The sequence below is a fragment of the Eleutherodactylus coqui genome, chromosome 10, assembly GCF_035609145.1.
Source record: "Eleutherodactylus coqui strain aEleCoq1 chromosome 10, aEleCoq1.hap1, whole genome shotgun sequence".
Taxonomy (NCBI): domain Eukaryota; kingdom Metazoa; phylum Chordata; class Amphibia; order Anura; family Eleutherodactylidae; genus Eleutherodactylus; species Eleutherodactylus coqui.
In genome coordinates, this window is record NC_089846.1 from 59,682,850 (window position 1) to 59,704,194 (window position 21,345).

Sequence of the window (21,345 nt, forward strand, 5' to 3'; positions counted from 1 at the left end):
GGGGTCTGTGAATACTATGGGTGCACTAAGTGTTCCCATCATGGTGTTCAACGTACATGGCCTCCCCAAAAATTACCCAGACTGACTAGGGCATGCAGTGTGGGCTGAAGCCTACCTTCATTTTATCTCACGTTACCTTTGCTATTCGGCGCACTGCAATGTTATGAATAATTCACAGAAAAAAACTAAAATCCAACCCCCCCTTACTCTTCAAAGCAGACACGGTCACCATAGTCAGTATCGCCACAAGGCAGGCACAATTGCCATCGGCGAAATCGTAGTAGGACAGGCGCAACCGCTATAAGCACTACAAATATGTCGGCAGCCAGACAATGCTGTGGAGGACAAACTTGTCCATGGCAGGCTTATATGCTGTCACTCACTCAACCCACCCCGTCGGTGGGTTCCAGGGAGCCACCCATACTGTGGGTGCACACAGACTTCCCATAGCGGAGTTCTACGTACCTGTCACAATGTAAATTACACATACTGACTGGAGCATGCAGTGCGGGCCAAAGCCAACCTGCATTTTTTCTCACGTTACCTCAGCTTTAAGGGCGGCACTGCAATGGGATATTTTTATGTACCGTCAGTGGCTTCCTGGGACCCACCTCTGCTCCCTGCTGTGGGTGCACACAGACTTCCCATAGTGGAGTTGTACTGACCTGTGACTATGTAAATTACCCAGACTGACTGGAGCATACAGTGTGGGCCGAAGCCAACCTGAATTTCTTCACGCGTTACCTCAGCTTTAAGGGAGACACTGCAATGGGATTAATTTATGTTCCGTCGGTGGGTTCCAGGGAGCCACCTATGCTGCGGGTGCACACAGAATTCCCATTGCGGAGTTGTACCTGCCTGTGTGTATTTATAAAAAAAAAAAACCCTGTCTGACTGGGGCATGCAGTGTGGGCCGAAGCCCACCTGTATTTAATCTGATGTTAGCTTAGCTGTGCAGGGCACTGCAATGGGATTTATTTATGTAACGCCAGTGGGTTCCAGGGAGCCACCCATGCTGCGGGTGCACATGGAATTCACAAAGGGGAGTTGTACCGGCCTGTGTCTCTTTATAAAAAACCCCAGTCTGACTTGGGCATGCAGTGTGGGCCGAAGCCCACCTGTATTTTATCTGACGTTAGCTCTGCTGTCCAGGGCACTGCAATGGGATTTATTTATGTACCGCCAGTGGCTTCCTGGGACCCACCCATGCTGTGCGTCCACTCCACACAGACTTCCCATAGGAGAGTTGTACTGGCCTGTGTCTTTTTATAAAAAAACCCAGTCTGACTGGGGCATGCAGTGTGGGCCGAAGCCCACCTGTATTTAATCTGACGTTAGCTCTGCTGTCCAGGGCACTGAAATGGGATTTATTCATGTACCGCTGGTGGGTTCCAGGGAGCCACCCGTGCTGTGGGTGCACATGGAATTCCCATTGCGGAGTTGTACCTGCCTGTGACTATTTATAAAAAAAAACCCAGTCTGACTGGGGCATGCAGTTTGGGCCGAAGCCCACCTGTATTTAATCTGACGCTACCGTGTTTCCCCGAAAATAAGGCACCCCCTGAAATTAGCAGAAGTCCCAAATATAAGGCACCCCCCCCCCCCCCCCCGATTGTAAGGCATAGTAAAGTGTGCAGGCAAGACAAGAGGCCTGTCCCCTGCTGCCATCCCCGTTGTCTCCTACCTCCAGATGTATAGGTAGATCTGCAGACAGTCTGCTGTTATCCTGTCCCTGCTGTGCTGTACATGTCTGCTGTGATGAGCTCCCCCTGGTGGCCGGAAGCTGCAATACCATCCCTGCTTACAAGTGGTACAGGAGCTTCTGTCTGCAGACAGGTACGTTACTTTACAGCCCTTATATTTTTTATGGCTCTGTGTGTGTCAGGCAACCTGTGTGTGATTCTTAAGGCTGGGTTCTTACAGAGCGTATTTCCAGCGGAAATCTCGCAGTTTGGCCACAGCGATAAACAGCGAGATTTCCGCCGGGAAAGCGCTGCTTCAAAACCCACGGCACTCCGCCGCTTGTTTTGAAGCGACCTGGCTGCACGCTTTTCCGTTTCTGTGGCCGGTGAATCCGCACCACAACACCGGCTTCTCCCAGCTTTGCTGTGACAGATTTGTTGTCCCATGTGGACGAGATTTCTGAGAAATTTCGTCCACAAAGCTGGCCAATTCAGGGATTAGCGAATTTGCCACGGCGAAATAAGACACCCCCTGAGAATAAGACGTAGCGCATATTTGGGAGCAAAAATTTATATAAGACGCGTCTTATTTTCGGGGAAACAGGGTAGCTCTACTATCCGGGGCACTGCATTGGGACAAACTACAGGAGCAATACAGCGCTAATGAGACGTTCACAGCTACGCTAGCATTGGAGTCTGCTGTAGGCCCATGATTGCTGAGGGTTTGTGCAGAGGCCGATGTCCTGGGTGCAGTGAAAGTCCGCTTCCTGCCTACGATTGCTGAAGCTGTGGGCCGAGATAAAATGTTGTGGGCGTGGTGCAAGTTTGCCATGTTTGGCCGCTCAGATTTATTAATTGTTCATGTCTTGGGTTGCCTAGGACCCACCTATGCTGTTGGTGCCCACTTAGTTTCCAACGCGGTGTTTGACCTGTCTGGCACAAAGACACTGACTGACTTGGGTAGGGGGCAGAGTGCAGATGGCTTTCCCCTTGCGGTGTCGATTGAGCTATGCGACACCTTGACAGAATGAATACTGTATGGCACATGGATTCCCCATTGCTATGCCCACGTTTGCAGCTCCTGACGGAGATGGCACAGGATTGGATTTCTCATTGCTTCTGTACAGCATTGTGGGCTATCGCCCCGCCCCTTTTAAAGAGGGTCGCTTCCTGGCCCTGCCAACCCTCTGCGATGTGTGCCTCCGGCTCCTCCTCATGGCAGACGCACTTATAAATAGACATGAGGGTGGTGTGGCTATGCAGCCAGCGTGTGGCATGGGGGCAGCTGAAGGCTGCGCAGGGACACTTTTGTGTGCGCTGCGGACGCAGGGTCGTGTGGGGGGGTTGGGCAGCATGTAACTCAGGAGAAGAGGCAGCGGTGTGTCCCGCAGGCAGTGATTGTGCTTAGTTGGAGGTAGTGTGGTGCTAAGCTAAGGTATGCATTGCTAATGAGGGTTTGTCAGAAGTAAAAATTGTTAGGGGGGGGCACTCTTGCCGCTATTGTGGCTTAATAGTGAGACCTGGGAACCTGAGATGCAGCCCAACATGTAGCCCCTCGCCTGCCCTATCCGTATCTGTGTCGTTTCCATCACTTTCTGTGGTTTTCCAGATTTTCACAAATGAAAACCTTAGCGGAGCATGGGTGATATACAAAAATGCTCGAGTCTTGACTTCAATGGGGTTCGTTACTCGAAACGAACTCTCGAGCATCACGGAAAGTTCGACTCGCGCAACGAGCACCCGAGCATTTTGGTGCTCGCTCATCTTTAGTCACTAATAGAAAAAAAAACGTCCAAAGTCTTGGACAACCTCTTTAATATGAAACCTGTTCGAGCTGTTTTTGGTAAAATAGAGGATGTCCTATAAAAGGCTTCCATACCATGTTTGAGATTTTATAAGTTGATGGGTTCAAGCAGCTACATACTCCACTGATTTTAAAAGCAAGCCTCGTGCGAGTGGAGTACGAAGGTGGCCTTACTTAACGTTTCAATTTTATAATGGGACTACTTAGTCTTACTAGGATTGAGCGGTGGCTTTCAGCGCTCATACCAGGGGAACGACAGGGGAGGTAAGTATAACACTTGCATTCCCAGACTAATTGGGTTACCTCATTTTAGCCCATAAGCTTAGATTCTAGCGCTAAAAGAAGGTGACAGAGTGTGTCTTACGTTCATTGAGGTTACCGAAATGCTGAGGATTTTGTATTCTCCATTCACTTCAGTGGTGACTGCGTCTTCGTTGAGGATCAGGACGAGGACAACTTAGACTTTGTAGGACTTTTGGCTGCTGGGCACCCCCTGATGTGAATTTTCTGACATCTGAATGTGTTTTTGCTTTCTTTTTTTCCTTCTTCATAGAAGTCATTCACGGTCACTTGACCGATATGGGCGTGGTGGAAAGACTAGTGGGCGTCCTCAAGGCAGTAGTATAAGTAGTATTTCTAGGAGTCCTTCTCCAAATCGAGAAAGAGGGGCTAGAAGGACGGTATCTCCAGCAGTGGGAGAGCGATTGAAAAGGTAAGAAATCATCTGTCACATGTACTAATTCAGAAAATAGATTAAAAGGGCTTGTCTTAGATAATGAGAACTGTGTGTATATCTACCCTCATTGCCGCTGATGGGGAAATGTATTACATGACGGCCATCTAAATAAGTCGCAATATACTTGGAAAGCAGCCCTTCGTCCTAGGAACAAAATTTGTCTGGTGACTGGAAGAGGGAGTAATAATGCTTGGTGCCCTCCTCTGTCACAGCCACAGAATAATTGGTTTGTGTAGTTTTGCTGTGGTCTTCCGTGATCGCTGTGTTGCGTCTTTGATTACCTGATGCACACTGCATTGTGTGATGGTAGTCTAAGGAACTACAGACTGCTCTGATAGGCCCAAGGTGCTCATGTGAGCAGTGCAGCACAGTCCGAGTGCAGCATGATGTGTTTGACTAACGGTGTACAGTGTGCATTGGCTTGTTAGAGGAACGCTGCGGCCATCATGGAAGGCGACAGGGTTGTCCCAGGAACTTGTGGATTCATGGCAGTATGCATAGAGAAGGACACCAGGTAATATTCCTGACCTGCAGTCCTGGGACAAATTTGATCCTGGGGATGGAAGGTTGCTTTAAAGGGGTTTCCTGGGCTTCACTATTAATGACTTATCCTAAGAGTAGTTTATCAATAATTGATTGGCAGAGGTCCATGGCCAGGACTATGGCAGTCTGCTGATGTTAGGCTCGCTGTTGGTGCAGACAGAGACAAAAGATGACAGCATTCCGTTTTGCTTATTGCAAGCACAGCTCATATTGAATTCGATGCAATACCTACCCGGGCAGCTGCAATGCAGTCAGCTTTCGGCTCCATCCACACGGTCTGCTGATCACTGGGGGTTCCAGGTGGCGGACCCACGCTGATCAACCGTTCATAATACAAGTCCTGGCAAACTCCTTTAATACATGGCCAAAGTGCTCCACAGCAAGCATGTTAGGTCCTGAGGCAGAGAGAACAGCATCTAATAGGCCATGTGATCAGGACTGTCCTGATTGGGCATTAATTTTTAAGAAAATCTGTAAAAGTAAGTGTGTTTGTGTGTATAGATGTGCAAAATATCTCTGTGCTGAATGTTTTATCTCTGTCTTTACAGGCCTGAGCTTTCCGTTTCCAGAGAGAGTGGAGCAGCCAAAGTCAGTAAGAATTCTACCGCTTTGTTGATTGACGCGGGATGCGGTGTTGTGGTTAGCAAGCATGTGTATTGCACAGAGCATGGCGTGTATATACATCATTATATTGTACAGCGTGTTGTAATAAGACTTGCATCGCGGCTGATAGAATTTAATATTGTTTATAAAGTAGATCGTTTTACCTAAAAAAAAAACGTCCATACTGAATAAAATGAGTCATAAGTGGTTCTAATGGACTAGAACTATGAAAGATCCTATTGGAGCATAAGTAATCTTCTGTGAAGGTGGTCTAAATTAATTTTTCGTAATGTGTTTATTCTCTGACGTTCTTGTTAACCTTTTTCTCTTTTTAAAAGCAGAAATTAACCTGTGTGTGATGTCTATCCTCTCCCTGGAATAACTGCCTGGTTTCCTTTTACTAATGCTTCAAATTGCTTCTCGATATTTTTAGGCCAAGTTAACTCCCCAGGAGAAGCTCAAACTTCGTATGCAGAAGGCCTTAAACAAGCAGTGTAAGTAGTAGAATAGTGGCAGTAAGGTTATAATACAGCACGTATAGAAAATGTACACAGGCCACGTTATTAGGGCCCTTAGCCCCCTAATGATCATGGCTTCCCTCTATGGAAATTAGAGCCGTGACCACAGAGCGCGGCATAAAATCACACAAGTTTTCTGCGGAATGGCTTCAATGCAAATTCAGCAATCTGAGCGACTTCCATCTGTGCTTGAGTAGGTGGGCCAGGATTTCGCTGCCAACCGTGTGGGGTTTAATGCGAATTGTGTGATCAAGGAAAGACATCCAGTGGAAGAGGATCTTGTGGACAGAAACTACTCATCAAAAGCGGTCAGAGGAGGATGTCAGTCTTGACAAACAGAAGGTGCACAGTCAAGGAGATTGCACCTGCATACAACGCCAGACTTCCAGCTAACCACCGTGTCTGAAGGGACAGCTTACAGTTCCTTAGCACTGATGTGCTATAACAGCAGATGACCAGATCCAGCGCAATTGTGTCTAAAAGAAACTAAAAGGTGAGACTCCAGAAGGCAAAAGAATGCGAAGTTGGATCACTGAGCGGCAGAAAACCTCACCTGGTCAGATGAATCCAGATTTCTGTTGCACCATGCTGATGGCAGAGGCAGAATTTGATGCAAGCAGCATGAATAGATGAACCCTTCCTGTCAGCTGATCAGAACCTGTCAGTAGCTCTGATCTGAGGCAACTACAAGAAGCTTCCTGTCCACATGGGACAATATTCCTGACGAACGATTTCAGCAACTAGTAGAATCTATGTCACAATTGCTGCTGTTCTGAAGGCCAAAGAAAGGCGGTCTGATGCACTACTAGATGGGGGCTCTAGTAAAGTGGCCATTCGATGTATATTTTTATGACATTCTAATATTAAAAACAGGTGTGAGTGATGCTACACAGGTGCTGCTCATCTTTCGCTGCACAAGCAACCTATTAATTTTGCTAGAATTTTTTCTTCTCCCGTGTCAACCACTGACGTGTAGCGCTCATTTTCTTTTTACCACGGTTTTCCATTTCATATGGGATATTCCCATCTTGTTGAGTTATGGCTAGAGATGAGCGAGCACCCAAATGCTCGAGTCCGCCTTATTTGAGTCGAGCTTTTCGTAAAATTTGAGAGCTCTACTCGAGTAACGAACCCCATTGACTACAATGGGAGACTCGAGCAGGTTTGTATGTGGGACGCCGAGTGCTTCCCCCCCCCCCTAGGTTTCTAGGTTTGTTAGATTGAATGCACAGGTGTCTGACATGCTGACATTTTACTACTAGGTAAGAGCTATAATATGTTCTGCTTTATGTTTTAGACAAGGCGGATAAAAAGGCAGCACAAGAGAAGATTATACAGCAGGAGCATGAGCGGCAGGTAAGAGCTGCATACTGTCCGGATTAGTCTGATCTTGAAGGGATATGTTTTGTCTGTGGTACTATATTAGTCTGGTTATAGGTTTATATATTGGGTGTCCGCAGAAATATGCCTATGCAGTGGTAAAAGATCTTTCCAGCATTGCACCAGGGGATATGTGAAGCTGCTTGTTCCAGCACTAAAATAACCAAAGGGAATTGTTTTAGTACAAATTAGCATAACACTGCATTTATCTATTGGTGGCAGTTAAAAAAAATGCCATAAATTAATGCAATCAGTGAAAATGGATAAACTGTAGGGGTTCTTTGTCAATAGCATGGTGAACGAATGGCTTTCTATTGGCACAGCATCCGTGGGTTTGGTGCCGGCACAATGGCGCTCTATTTAGAGATGAGCGAGTACTCTCGGATAAAGCAGTTACTCGATCTCTCCCACTCTCCCCCCCGCTAACCCCTGCCGCTCACCCACGCCACCCCCTGGAGCACGCTCGGACCAGTACGCAGTTACTTGAGAAGAGCGATGCTCTGATTCCTTGATGATTCCTTTCAGTTATTTTAGTGCAGGAACAAGCAGCTCCACACAAATACCCTTGTGCAATGCTGGAAAGATCTTTTACCCCTCAATAGGCATTTTTGTCAACACCCTCTAAATATGTTACTTATTTTTGATTTAATCTAATCTCTTCCTTAGGAACGTGAAGATGAGCTCAGGGCTATGGCACGGAAGATTCGTATGAAGTGGGTGAAACATATAATGTAACTTTATCATTCATCTTGCAGCCTTAACACCATAATTCTAGTTTAAAGGCAACCTATCACTCCAAACGGCACCATAAACTAAATTATGCTGTTGTTCCGGGAGGTGATGGGGAGCTGGGGAGTATATATATAATTTTTTTTTAGACTCTCCCACGGTCCTACGTTGTCCACTGGTGAAGTTGTACACGGCAGAAAAATCTAAATTTTCAGATCGTTATATGTGTGTGTGCACACTCCCATAGACTTCTGTAGGGGCAGTATGAAGAGAGTCAGGAATGGGAGAGCAAGGAAGTATGTGTGTGAATGTGTCCGTCCGTCCCCAAGCAGCACTGTAACTTACTTTTATGGTACTGATCGGAAGTGACAGGCTCCCTTTAAAGCATACCTGAGTTTTCAAAAAAGTTTAAAAAGCAGCTTTGGTCCTCATTAGCCACTGCTTTGCTGCTGCATGCACCCAGTTTCAGCTTTATCAGTTTAGTTTACATGTAGACTTTTCTGCTGCCTTGCTGTTTGCAATCCACTTACAGGTGTGGGGTATCTTAAGCAGCTATTTTGCCTATAGCAACTAACAGTGTCCCCATGTCCCTGTTACTAGAGGAGACAAATGCGTAACAGGCTGTGAATTGCAAAGGTGCTGGAAGAAAGACCCATAATGGCAGCCACTTCAAACATGATCTTTTGAGCGTACCAAAAAAAAAGCTAATGCAAGTATATTACAAGATCGATGAGCTATATATAATTATACATACAGGCTGTTAGATGATCATAAGTTGTGTGAAAAGTTAATCTCCATTTAACTTTTACACTTCATGTTTAGTGTTCCTCAAAAATGTCTGATAAGTTGCTGCTCCTTTTCAGAGAACGAGAGCGACGTGAGAGAGAGCGTGATGAATGGGAGAGGCATTACACGAGAAGCCGATCTCCTTCACCGAGGCACAGTAAGCGTCCTACTGGGTTCTGCAATATTCTGTCACACACTGATGGGAAGGATCAAAATCTTCTCTACTTACCATAAACCATTTCACATTAGCCTGATTTTTTTTCTTATTGCAGGTCGGGATTACAGTTCTTCGAAAAGGTAATACTATGCTGAGTGTTTTAGACTCCTAATATAAATCATGTGTGTGCGCCTTCCAGCACATTCAGAAAGTCTACTAATTAACTAGTCAATGTATAAAGACTATTATAGGAGCCCAAATGTTCCAGTCCTTCCCTTTATTTCAGCAGGGAAGGAAACCCACCTCACTAGAATTTAGGAAAATTAACCAATTGTGGTTCCTCTTGGGTTGTTAACAATGTGATTATACAGTAATACTTTGGTTTTTGACACGTCGCTGCATTGCCAGTACAATGCCTGTAGAGCACTATAAAGGCAACTCTTTTCCTTTGTCTTCCACAGTGAACAGACAATAAACTATTATAATTGAGGGAGCAAAAATAATTTGAAGGCTTATATTGATTTTTCACGCTGGTTTCTGATGCAGTTTTTTGAGCCAAAGTCAGAAGTAGATTCAAAAGAATAGGAAATATAAAGGAAGGACTTCTGTTTCTCCCTCCTGCTGGATCCTCTTCTGGCTTTGGCTCAAAAACTGCCAACAAAATCTGCGAAACAACAATAAGAGTGCGCTCATGCATAGCAAATTTTGGTGCAGATCTGCAGTAGATTTCACCCTTTCAATTTAATTCAAATTGAAGGGGGGAAATATGCTGTAGATATGCACCAAAATCCACATTCAATTGGCTACTTGTGAACATGGCTTTAAAGTGTAAATTCTCTTGTATTAATTGTTAATGTTATAAGGATGTTGCCTCTTCAAGGAAAATTCCCATCATGTTTCCACAGATCTTGTGCAGAGTTAAAAAGGGGTATTCCCCAAATTTAATCATTGACTATCCATAGGATAGATACGTCTGATCAGTGAGGGTCTCACTGCTGAGAATAGGAGTTCTGTGTCCCCTCCTCCTCACTGCATGCTTACTGCACCCCTCACAATCGGGAAGAGATTGAATGAAGCAGCAGTTGCACATGTGGCGCTGCTCCACTCATTTTTAATGGGACTACCAGAGATAGCTGTGCACTCATACTTGAGTATTTCCGTCAGCCCCGCTGAAATATATGGAGTGGCGTCACACTTGTGACCGCCTCTCTATTCAGTTTCCTCCTCATTGTGGGGAGTGCAGCAAACTCTGTGACAAGAAGGGGACTCGGGACCCCTGTTCTTTGGATCGACAGGAGTCTCTGCAGTGAGACTCCCACTAATTAGACTTTTATCATCTATCCATAGGATAGGTAATAAAAAACATTATTCCAAAATTGACTTTTGTGTTGTTGTCACATTTCCACACTTTAAGGGGAATTTTTGACATGTTTTCTGTCTTTGGCATAAAAGGTGGCCAGTATATGGCAAATACGTATTTGCAACTTTGATAGCTAGTATCTCGTCTGTGTCATTGAGGGACACAGCAAAAGATGTTTGGTATAGCTGCTGCCACTAGGAGGTGGACACTAAGCAGAAAGTCTTAGCTCCACCTATCAGGTATACCCCTCCTGCAGCCAATAAGCTTAAGCAGTTTTAGCTTAGTATCCATAGGAGAAAGACCTTCCTGCTCTAAGGTCTTCCTATGGTCTGGCTTTTCCCCATTAAACAAGGAATACCGGGTGGCCTGACCCCCTGTTACACCACTGAGGAAGGGCATCGGAGAGAGGCCCTAACCTCTCTGCTGGTCTCCCTGCCTCCCGAAGTCAAGGGGTCCCTGAAGGTTTTTAAACTCCTGATGACACACCAGTGCTGGTGATATCTATGGGCACAGAGCCTTCCTCCTTTACCAAGCGGAGGGAGATGTTGAAAAGGACTAACTCCTGGAGTCTGCTGCGTCACATCTCAAGGTGAGAATTCTTCCCCTCCATACCTCCTTGGTTCAGTACGGCTTTCTTAAAATGGGTCAGACAGCTGCGCCGCAGTATTGTCTCGAAGTCCCTTTAGGAACAGCTGACTAATATTGCTCACCAACTTTCCCAAGCCGTAAAATGTTTGTGACGCTTCACTCGATTCTGCCAGACTTGGCTTGTGCTTCGGCTGTCTAGCTCGGCTAATGCCACTTCAAACAAGTCTGACGAGTCTTCCTTTTCTGGGCTCCCACCTCTTCTGTAGTCGCCTCAATGAGATAGTATCCTCTGATAAGCAGAAAAAGTTCTCAACTCTTTCAGAACAGGGCGTCTTGTCAGTCGTTCTCCAAGAAAAAGATGGCAGCTTGTCGCTCCAACCTGCGCTCTCCAGAAAAGCGCCAGTCGTTACAGGACCAGAGGAAGAAGCCCTCATTTAAGCTCAGTCTCAGTCCGTCTTGATGCCCCTGTCCTCCGCCCTTCAAGCGCTCCTCGAAATTATCTTTGGCATGAAGGGGTGGACACACTCTCCCCACCCCATCTATGGCTCCAGGGTGAGGGGACATGTGTTGCTTTTTCAGGACTTTTGGCTCACTTGTCCAGTCTCTTCAGGCTATGTCATTGATTTTGTTTCTCTTTTCCCTAACCTCCACTTTCCTTCCCATCCCCCATCCGACCTTTCTAGGGCTTCCTTGTTTTTCTTGGGACTTTAATAACTCCTCCACTGAGGCATCATTGTCCCCCCTCCTCCAATCTTTGTTCCGAAAAAGGATAGATCATTCTGTCCGGTCCTGGATCTCCATGGCCTGAATTGCTTTGTCAGGGTGTGCCACTTCTGGATGGAGTCTTTCCATGCTATCCTCATTCAGTGGGATCGGGCTATTTCCTCTTGTCCATAGACGTCCAGGCTTCGCTCCTCCACATTCCAATTCACTAGGCCATTAAAGTTTCCTGTGGTTCACGATGCACTCAGGTCATTTCCAATTTGTGGCCCTCCTCTTCAGGTTGGCCACGGCTCCCCATGTCTTTACAAAGGTCTTGGCAGCCTTAATGGAACTCCTTCATGCCAGGGGCATGGTGGCCATCCCATATCTGAACGTTACCCTGATCAAGGTGTCGTCTTTGAAGGCCAAGTTGGAGAGCCTTGGCGTCACTCTGGACACGCTCACCCACTTTGTTTGAGTCATCAGCCATCCTAAATCCATGCTGGTCCTCTCCCAGCAGCTGAGCTTTCTGGGCCTGTCCTTTTAACACTTCTCGGGCAACATTGAGACTTCCAGCAGACAAGCTTTGGACCCCTCAACAACACATCCACTCTTTCCAGATGTACCAGCTGGTATCAATTTGTCACTGCATGCGAGTCCTGGACCGCATGGCTTCCTCTTTTGAGGCAGTTCTGTACAGTTGGTTCCTCAGCCACTCACTACAATACACCATTCTCTTGGAGTGGAACAAGTCACAGGACTTTCTGGATTATCAAATCCTTCTTCCCTTCCCCGTTGCCCTGCAATTATGACATTCTTCCCTGAACCTTCTACAGGGCTCTTCCTTTCTTCCCGTGAGTTGGAAGGTGGTGACAATAAATGCCAGTCTTTCAATCGGGAAGGGGGGTGTTCCGCTGCCTAACAATTGAGGGCCTCTGGCTTGTCTGGGATTCAGCCTAGCCCATCAACATGTTAGAACTCTTAAGTAATCAGCTTGTCCCTGAATCACTGGTCTGGGTGACTGGCCGCTATGTGGTCTTCCCTTCATATTCTCACGGTTCTAAAGCGTGCAGACCTTTGCATCCTCTAACACTGCTCTCGGCGGCAGAATCCTGCAGACGACTGTTCTCTGAACGCATTGCTAAACCTTCCCTAGAGACTGCTTTAGGACATACATCCAAGGTCTTTGCTGTGTCCCCCAATGTTATGGCCGAAAAAAATAAGATGTTTGTTACTTTAGATAAACAAGGGTAAGAAGTGCAATCTGTACTGTGTTAGGGTGCTATGTTAAAGGGGTTATTGCCTATCTACAGGATGGGTGATAAATGTTTTATTGGGGGGCGGGTCTCACCATGAGGACTCTAGAGATCATGAGAATGGTGCACCCAGACTGCCCCTTGGTGAATAAAGATGTGAAGCATGTACGTGACCACTTCTTTATCCACTATAACTCGTATTTCTGCCAGTTCCATAGAAGTAAGTGGGGCAGTAGACCCATATGTGCAATATTGCTTTTTTTTTAGTGAGGGGAACTCTGGGTGCACCATACTCGTGATCCCTGGGGGTTCCAGTAGTCTGACCATCAGTGATGAGACATCAACTATCCTGTGTGTTCATGGTAAATGATTTTGGTGGGTTAACCCCTTTTAATTTTTTTGATCACTTTCTCATTTATGGGTCCCATTTTATCTATATTGAGATTTTATATGTCTTAATATTAATGTATCTGTGCTTCAAAAAGGATTGTCCTTTAAAGAACAACTCCTGGCCGTATAGTCGTCTTACTGTAGAGCAAACGATTGGCTTACCTCTCTATGATTTTGTGGAGATCCGCTAACCAGCAATGGCTCACACTGACAGACACGAGCTTGTCCATGTGTTGCGTGGACCACCATGTAACACTACATTTCCACTGAAGCAGCCAAAATGAGCAGCCAGCCCATTCATCTACCATCAACCTGTAAAAATCCACTCCTCATGACTGTGGCTTTTGGATTATGATGTGGTTGTCAATAGTAAGAATATAGCCACATTCCCCGCTTTACTGCATCTCTTGTTGGTTCACATTATTATAAGAGCATTTGCTTGTTTGCTAACTTCTGTTAACTGGAAGTGTTTCTTTTTGCCTTTTTGTTAATAGGAGATCACGCTCAAGATCCAGGAGCCCCCATCATCGGCACTGACCCTGCAGGGTTCTTGGTGACTTTGTCCTTGTATTATATGTCATACATTTTAAATAACTTTCACTCAAGTCACTGTGTACATTCCATATATTGGACTATATGGACGTTTTATAAGGGACACTTGTCACCTCCACATACTAAAGACTCCTCTGGCTGAATATTGCCATGTAGTTTATAGAGGACCTGCCATTGATGGTAAACTACATCTTGTAGATGTCTTTTATTCTTCACGGGGCCATTAATTGCTTCCAAATAACCGTCAGAATGTAGTATATGGGATTTATTTTATTTTTTTACTATGATGAATTATAATCTGACTTGTAGGTAAATTGGTGCCATGTGAAGTTTTGATGAATCAGTAACACTTATTTGACTGACTTGGCGCTACTGATTCAGGTTGGGATCAGTCATGCAGATTTTGAGGTGTTTTCTCCAGCCAAAGCCAGGAGTGGATTTACAGAAAATGGGAAGGAAGGACTTCTACTTATACACTTCTGACTTTGGTTAAAAAACTGTACCTCAAACTGCTTCAAAAACTGCATGGGTGTTTCCAGCCTCAGAGTCTTAATAATGCACCAAATATTTTGCAGGAAGTGCAATTTTCAGTCCTAATAAGGGAACAATTTGGGACAATATAGTCACAAGAGCACCTACAAGATGCTGTAAGTCTTGTATCAGAACAGGTTCCCTTTAACATTTCGCTAGGATCCAGAAGAGTAAAGATTGTGGTAAGGTCTCTGCTACACTAGCAGTGAGTTGTGCCCAAGAGGCCCCGGTGTAACGTGCATCGAACAGAACACGGACAATAGTCTAGTGTTGCCAAGACCCCAAGCTAAGATAATCCGGTGCTGCATACGACTTTTTTTTTTCCTCCCTTCTTTTTCTTTTACTGCAGCAAGTATCCTCTTGGACCCTTTTTCACATCGTCATTTTGAAGCCTACATCACAAAAACCCAGACAAAATAGCAGATCATGTTGTGCTACTTTGTTTGAAAAGATTTCAGCTGCTATGCCAGAAGCTGGACAGATCCCATTATAGTCAATAGTTCATCTGGCACCATCCATGTTGGGAATGCACTAGACCCGGCAGTTCTACTTTTGGTGCTTGGTTCTGAGAATGGAGCCAAACGACTGAAATGATACCAAAGGCTGGGCACAGATGTGATTGGGGACCTTAAAGCTGCTTACATCTATCTGGCTCTACAGAATAAAAAATTTTTTTTTTCTTTTTTTTAACCTCTCCCTTCCTGGGCTTTTTGTACTACTGATTACAAAACCGATCCTAAAGATTTCAATGGTGACAGTTTTGTTCCTAGCAGCATTCGATGCTTCCTTGAGCCAGCCAGAGAGTCATTTCATACAGCGATTCTCCTGTCTGGCTATACACGCCAGATGTGCACAATGGACAACGGACATCGTGAACAATTTTTATATCTGTGTCAGGAAAAAAGAACTAGCTGGACACCGCAAAGTCATACATGTGAGCAAGATGAATTGATTCTGCGCTAGAAATCCAAGGTTATAAATAGGTTCTTAAACAGCTTCTCTTCTCTGTATGCAGATGGTAAGTGTGTTTTTTAAAAATGACAAGCTCCCACATTATTGGCCTTGGGCCAGTAGAGTCTTCCAGTGCTTTAAAGCGACTCTTCGGTCCTGGACAGACAAAGATGGCTAAACCTCTTCTCTGACTACTTGATGTGCATTAGTATGCATTGGTAGTCTAAGATACTATATGCTGCTCTGACTATACAGTGCGGCACATGTGCGCAGCACTGGCCAATCAAAGCAATGCGTATGGCCCTTTTACACAAGACGACCTGTTGGGAGAGACACCTGGCCGGTCATCATAGTAATAAGTCCCTGTGATTTTACGCAGGAACGAACGTGAATGGAGGGGATAGTTCCGGCTCCCCTGCCTTTATTCACAGTAAACAGGCAGTCATTGATAGATGAATGATTGCCTGTTTTCACGGGCCAATCTGTTGTTAAATTTTCTGCATTCAGAAACTGAACGACTAGCGAGAAGGAAAAAATTTTGTTCGGCGTTCAGTGTAAATGCATGCACCGACTAAACGATAATTGTTAATATTCCTGCTGGATTCCATGTAAAATGGCCCTTAGAATAAGGACGGTTTCACATGGGTGAAAAACTCACACAAAATTTATGCATTGCGTGACTTGCATCTCGTGCGAATATGAACACATGCATGAGCGATGTAGTCCCGATACTTCACAAAAATGATGGGAGGTGGTTTTGCCAGAAAATCGCTTCAAATCAGCGTGAAAACGTATGCTGTCGTGCACGGTATCTGGCAGAGTTTCTCGCAGCGATATCACGCTTGCCCGTGTCTAGGTAGCCTAAGGATGCATGATATAATGACTTGATATGCATACATAGTCTTTCTGGTAGTCAGTGAAGGGGTGTTGCCATCTTTGTACAGTACCAGAGGGTCATTTTTAGTTGTTTTTTTCTCGTTTGCAGGTATTTTTTGTTCTTAGCAGCGTCTCTTAAATGAACTGGTATGAAATAATTGTAAGATAGCTGCCACTGTATTATTTTTATTTTTCTGGTCCTCTGGTCTGTTATAGGTTGATTTTTTTTTTTTTTCAGCTTAATTGATCATTTTATGAACTGATCCCACTATTAATTCATGTAGTCTATCTGCAGTTACTTTTCAGAAATACCAATTTAATCACTAGAATGCTGTGGTGTTGTGAGTAATGTGAGTGATGTGTTATTTATCAACACGTTTTCCACATTTGCATATTGTACAATATTACATGAATTCCCTTTATTTTACTGTTTGTGTAAATAAATGAATTTTTGCTTTCCAATGTGCTATGTCCTATGTGTTTCATTGACCTTTTTATAGACTGTATACCTTAAAGCAGTGGTTGTCAACCAGCCAGGATCTCGCTTGCCAAGGCAAAGAGAAGAGGGGACAGGGAGCACCCCTGGCTTGTTCCCCATTCAAACACAATTAGTCCAGAAATGCGACCACTTGCCCTCACTCCCACAAACTTGATGATCTGTCTGAAGATACAGAAATAACCTCCTTTAAATTTATAGCTGTTAATTTTGTGTGGCATGAAGCCGGACTGATCCTAATGTATTAAATAAGCAATTATTAAGAATAATCTATTTGCAAGTAACTTCGCCAAGCTATTTAGTGGTCAACAGAGATCTTGTACGATAGGAGTCGGGAAGAGAGAATTCCTTTCCTGGTTTAGGAATTAAGACAATCATAGCATTTCTCATTGATGGTGGCAGTATGCCTTCATGCAATGTTTCACTAAACACTGTCAATAAATGTGGCAGAAGTATATTAAAAAATTAATTTGGAAGACCATCCAACCCAGGCGACTTCTCATCAGAATAGGGCTGCTACTGCATCCCTTAACTAGGTGTCAAAGAATCCTCCAACATCACTCTGATCATCAAACAAAGTTGGCAACTGTACCTGAGCCAAATATTCATGAAGATCTTCACAGTCCATATTTAACTTATAAACATACAGATTTTTAAAATAGAGCAAAAATGTCTCAAATTTTCTCATCCTTTTTATAACCAAAGAATTATCAGGTTTTCTCAAAGCTGCCATATAAGATGATGATGATTCCTGTACCTCTAATTTTAGCAGCCAAAAAAGACCCCCTGCTTCCCATTCCTCAAACTTTATAAAAAGATGCTAATTTTTCGCAAAACCTCTTAGATAATACGCAAGTTGAGACTGTGCCTCTTCCCAATTAATTTACGCCTGATTTAGTGGGAGAATATACATATGCTTGCTCTGCATCTAAAGTTTGTCCTTGAAAGGGCCTAATGACATACAGAGATTTAGACTTCTCTAAGTTAATCTTCTGTATATAATGACCACATTTAAATGCCTTCATAGTATCCTATACCACAGACACTGAGGAAGAGCCAATATTAATCTGAAAACATTCCAACAGAGCCTCCTCTGTTCTAGCATTACTATCAAGCAGGTTCAACCAAAAAGGGATTTGGCCTCCAAACTCAATCCAAACCAAATTCACAATTTATAATTGATAGAGTGGAGAGTGATCAGACATAGTTCATGGTAGCTATTTCACTCTACGAACATAAAGCATAGATGGAATACCTATTTTAAGATCTATTCTAGAAAGTGTATTATGTAAACTGGAATAACAAAAATACTATCGAACGTCTGGATTTCTCAACCTCCACAGATCACACAAACCTAATTATATTGATAGTTGGGGAAGGAAATGATGTTGAGAAGGCCAGACTTTTGAATTCCCATTTCATATCTGTTTTCTCTCAGAAAGTAGATGTAACCTCAACTGATCTTCCCTGTGATATTGCGGTAATAAAAGAATGTAGGCTATCTATAAGCAGAGAGATGGTGAGGGAACACTTAAATGAATTCAAGTCTCCAGGTCCAGATGAATTACATCCAAGGGTACTGAAGGAAGCAGCAGAGGTACTTGCTGAACCAATCGTTGTAATCTTTGAAAATTCTTGGAAAACCGGAGAAGTCCCTGAAGACTGGAAAAGGGCAAATGTCCCTATCTTCAAAGAAGTGCAGAAGGTGGATCCAGGAAAGTACAGGCCTGTGAGCTTGACTTCTATACCAGGAAAAATCTTTGAACAAATTATTAAACCTCACGTGTGCAAGTACTTGGAAGAGAAGGGAGTAATCAACCAAAACCAGCATGGATTTGTAATAAACAAGTTATGCCAGACAAATCTAATTTCCTTCTATGACAGAATCACCGATTGGGTTGATCAGGAAAATATCTCATAACATACTTATTAAAAAGTATCTCATGCCATACATTGAAAAAATGACCAAATATGGTATTGACAAAGCAACTGTTAGGTGGATTCACAACTGGCTGAGTGATTGTACTCAAAGAGTGGTCATAAATGGCTGCACATCAAATTGGAAGAATGTATCAAGTGGGGTATCACAAGGCTCTGCCCAGTGGTGTTCAACATTTTTATAAATGATCTGGAGGAGGGAATTCAGTGGAAACTGATCACATTTGCTGACAACACAAAGCTAGGGGGGATAGCTAACACTATAGAAGAGGAGAGGGAGAGGATTCAAAAAGATCTAGAAAAGCTTGAACAGTAGGCGGCAACTAACTGGTATTTAACAAGGAGAAATGTGAAGTGCTACATCTGGGCAAGAAAAATGGGAGTAATTGGGCTAAGGCTTAGCTTCACATACATGCGTTTTGTAGCGATTTTGTAGCACATTTACAAATCCTCGAAGGGAAGTGAAAAAAAAACTTGCAATTCTGCCATCTTGAAAGGGTTAGGGGGTTAAAGCATATATATTGTGGCAAAAATTGCATAATAACTATTTCATGGGTCAGGATGATTACGACAATACCAAATTTTAGGGCTAATGCCCATGGCTGGATTTCCGCTGCGTGTAATATGGCAGAAATCTGCAGCGTTACACTGCAGCTATTAAGTTTTACTGAACTTAATAGCTCAATGTTCACGCTGTGGAATAAACCGCGACATGTTCTATTTGCCGTGGGAATACGTGCGGCTGGCTTCCATTGTAGGCAATGGAAGCCGGCCGTCATGTTATACTTCTGCTGTCAGTATACGCGACATCGCTGCCCACGTCATGCGCTGTACTGCGCATGCGCGTCAAGCAGGATGCGCACAGCAGATCCGGGATGTGAGTATGGGGTCCTTGTGGGGGCGCTGTGACTGACATTGCTGCGATATTCCGCAAGAGGAGTCCGTCACGCCAATGGGCATGAGCCCTTAGGGATTTTTTTTTCCTGTGCTTTTAAAAATTAAAATAAAAAAATTATTTTCTGTCTCCATCCTCTGACCACCATAACTTTTTATCTCCTCTTCTAGGAAACCTAAAGGCTGTAGCTCAGTATTTCAATATTGACATATTTTTCATTTAAAGGGAAGTAGGAGGAAACATAGCAGAAGCAAAGGAGAGCAGTACCAGCAGCAACATCACCTTGAAGGCACAGCGTAGTCTTTGATATAAATCTATGCAGTCATATTTGAGTAAAAATAACCAGCGTGCAAACTAATCAGAAACAGAAGCAGAAGTCAGGTGAAATTCATGCCTGGTTCAGTTTTATAAACATCAGGTGATCCACATTGTCTGTGGCCAGACGGATGACTGTTATCACACTCCGAGCTGTGCTGAACACCCTTTCTAGAAGCACACTGGCAGCGGGGCAGGCAAGCATCTTTAAAGCATGTTGTGTAAGCTCTGGCCACTCATCCAGTTGGGCCACCCAGAAGTCAAAAGGGCCAACGTGATATCTAAGTACATCATCGTGCGAACTGACATACTCTTGGACCATCATAGATAAGTGCTGGCTGTGACTACTGTGTGCTTTTGTTTCAGTTCTGTGAGGGGCTGAAAATACTTTGCCACACCTGTTTCAGACTTCCCCCTGCCACTCATGGTGGTACTGCGATGGCTTCCCGCTTGTCCGCTTGAAACGCAGAGCTGTGATCCATTGCAGATGCATCCCACAAGCCAAGGGAAATGCTCTGTTTAAACTACTTAGGAATCTGTTATGACTGTGCCACATTTTGAGATCTCTCAAGGAGGGTGGCCACCCAATAATGATCTGACATTTTGATGTGGGCTATGCAACAGTCCTTCTGCAAGCACTTCAGCATAAAAGCACTTCTATGCCTCTAGGTGCCTAAGGGTTATGGCTCCCATCAATCAGGGTCAGGCCTAAAAGTAACCTCCGCCTGGTCCTGCCATTGACATAGAATAGCTGGGGTTATTGATGGATGGAAGAAACGTTGTATAGCCTCCTCCCCTGTCTCTAACATGTCCCCTATGCCTTGCATTCTTTGTTCTCTTTTGATTTTTTTGTTTGTTTACTTTTATAGTTTAGTTTTATGTAACTTATCAGCTAAAAGCTCATTCACACATCTGTGACCTCGGCGCGTATTACGCATACCATGCACAACCGTGTGACACAAGGTGAGGTGGATCCACCAATAAAAAAAACACAGCAGCACTCCCAATTAAACACCTACAGGTGTGAGTCAAATATGCAAGCATGGCATGGGTTCAAGGAGCACACCTTCACAGGTAGGGGTTAATTGAGCTGGCTCTGTGTGGTATTCTCCACCAGGCAATCCCCCTTGTCTGCTGCAGATAAATAACAGCAAACTCTTGTGAGAGATTGCTGGTCATTTTAGTGCTTTACTCTATGTTGAGCCCACTCAGAGCTGGTGTGTGCATAATTTGTCCAAAGTGTCTGTCTCCTTACCTAAAGACTGCTTTTGACACCTGCTGTCCCTCCCCTCCTTGCATTCTGGGGTGTGTGCATTGAGTAGTGTGTGTTACAGTGACTGAGTAGGTGCATGCGCCCACAGGATTCTCCCTTTCCCTTAGCAGGTGCGGCCTCCAGACGTCTTATGTGCTATGTGTGTGTTTAGGTGGGTGATGCTTGACACTATTCCTGGTTTTGTAAGCACAGTAGCTGACTCTCTATTCCCCATGTAGTGAGGACACTTGGACTAGCTATGATTTACCATCTTTATGCATGTGAGCTCTGGGTGGGGTTCCTTT

General features: G+C 44.4%; 1 protein-coding gene across 3 annotated transcripts in view; it reads left to right on the forward strand.

Moving 5' to 3' along the window:
• The window catches only part of CLASRP (CLK4 associating serine/arginine rich protein), a 45,390-nt gene extending 28,784 nt beyond the window's left edge, over positions 1-16,606 (forward strand). For 2 of the 3 annotated variants that reach the window (XM_066581109.1, XM_066581110.1), the window contains exons 14-21: positions 4,040-4,198; positions 5,314-5,353; positions 5,802-5,862; positions 7,184-7,242; positions 7,933-7,979; positions 8,859-8,938; positions 9,054-9,078; positions 13,729-16,606. In XM_066581109.1, coding sequence (XP_066437206.1) covers positions 4,040-4,198; positions 5,314-5,353; positions 5,802-5,862; positions 7,184-7,242; positions 7,933-7,979; positions 8,859-8,938; positions 9,054-9,078; positions 13,729-13,771 — 514 coding nt within the window. In that variant the 3' untranslated portion in view covers positions 13,772-16,606. Of the gene's footprint in view, positions 1-4,039; positions 4,199-5,313; positions 5,358-5,801; positions 5,863-7,183; positions 7,243-7,932; positions 7,980-8,858; positions 8,939-9,053; positions 9,079-13,728 lie in introns of those variants that run through there. The other variant, XR_010786961.1, reaches the window with a different exon arrangement.
• The last annotated feature ends 4,739 nt before the right edge of the window (positions 16,607-21,345 follow it).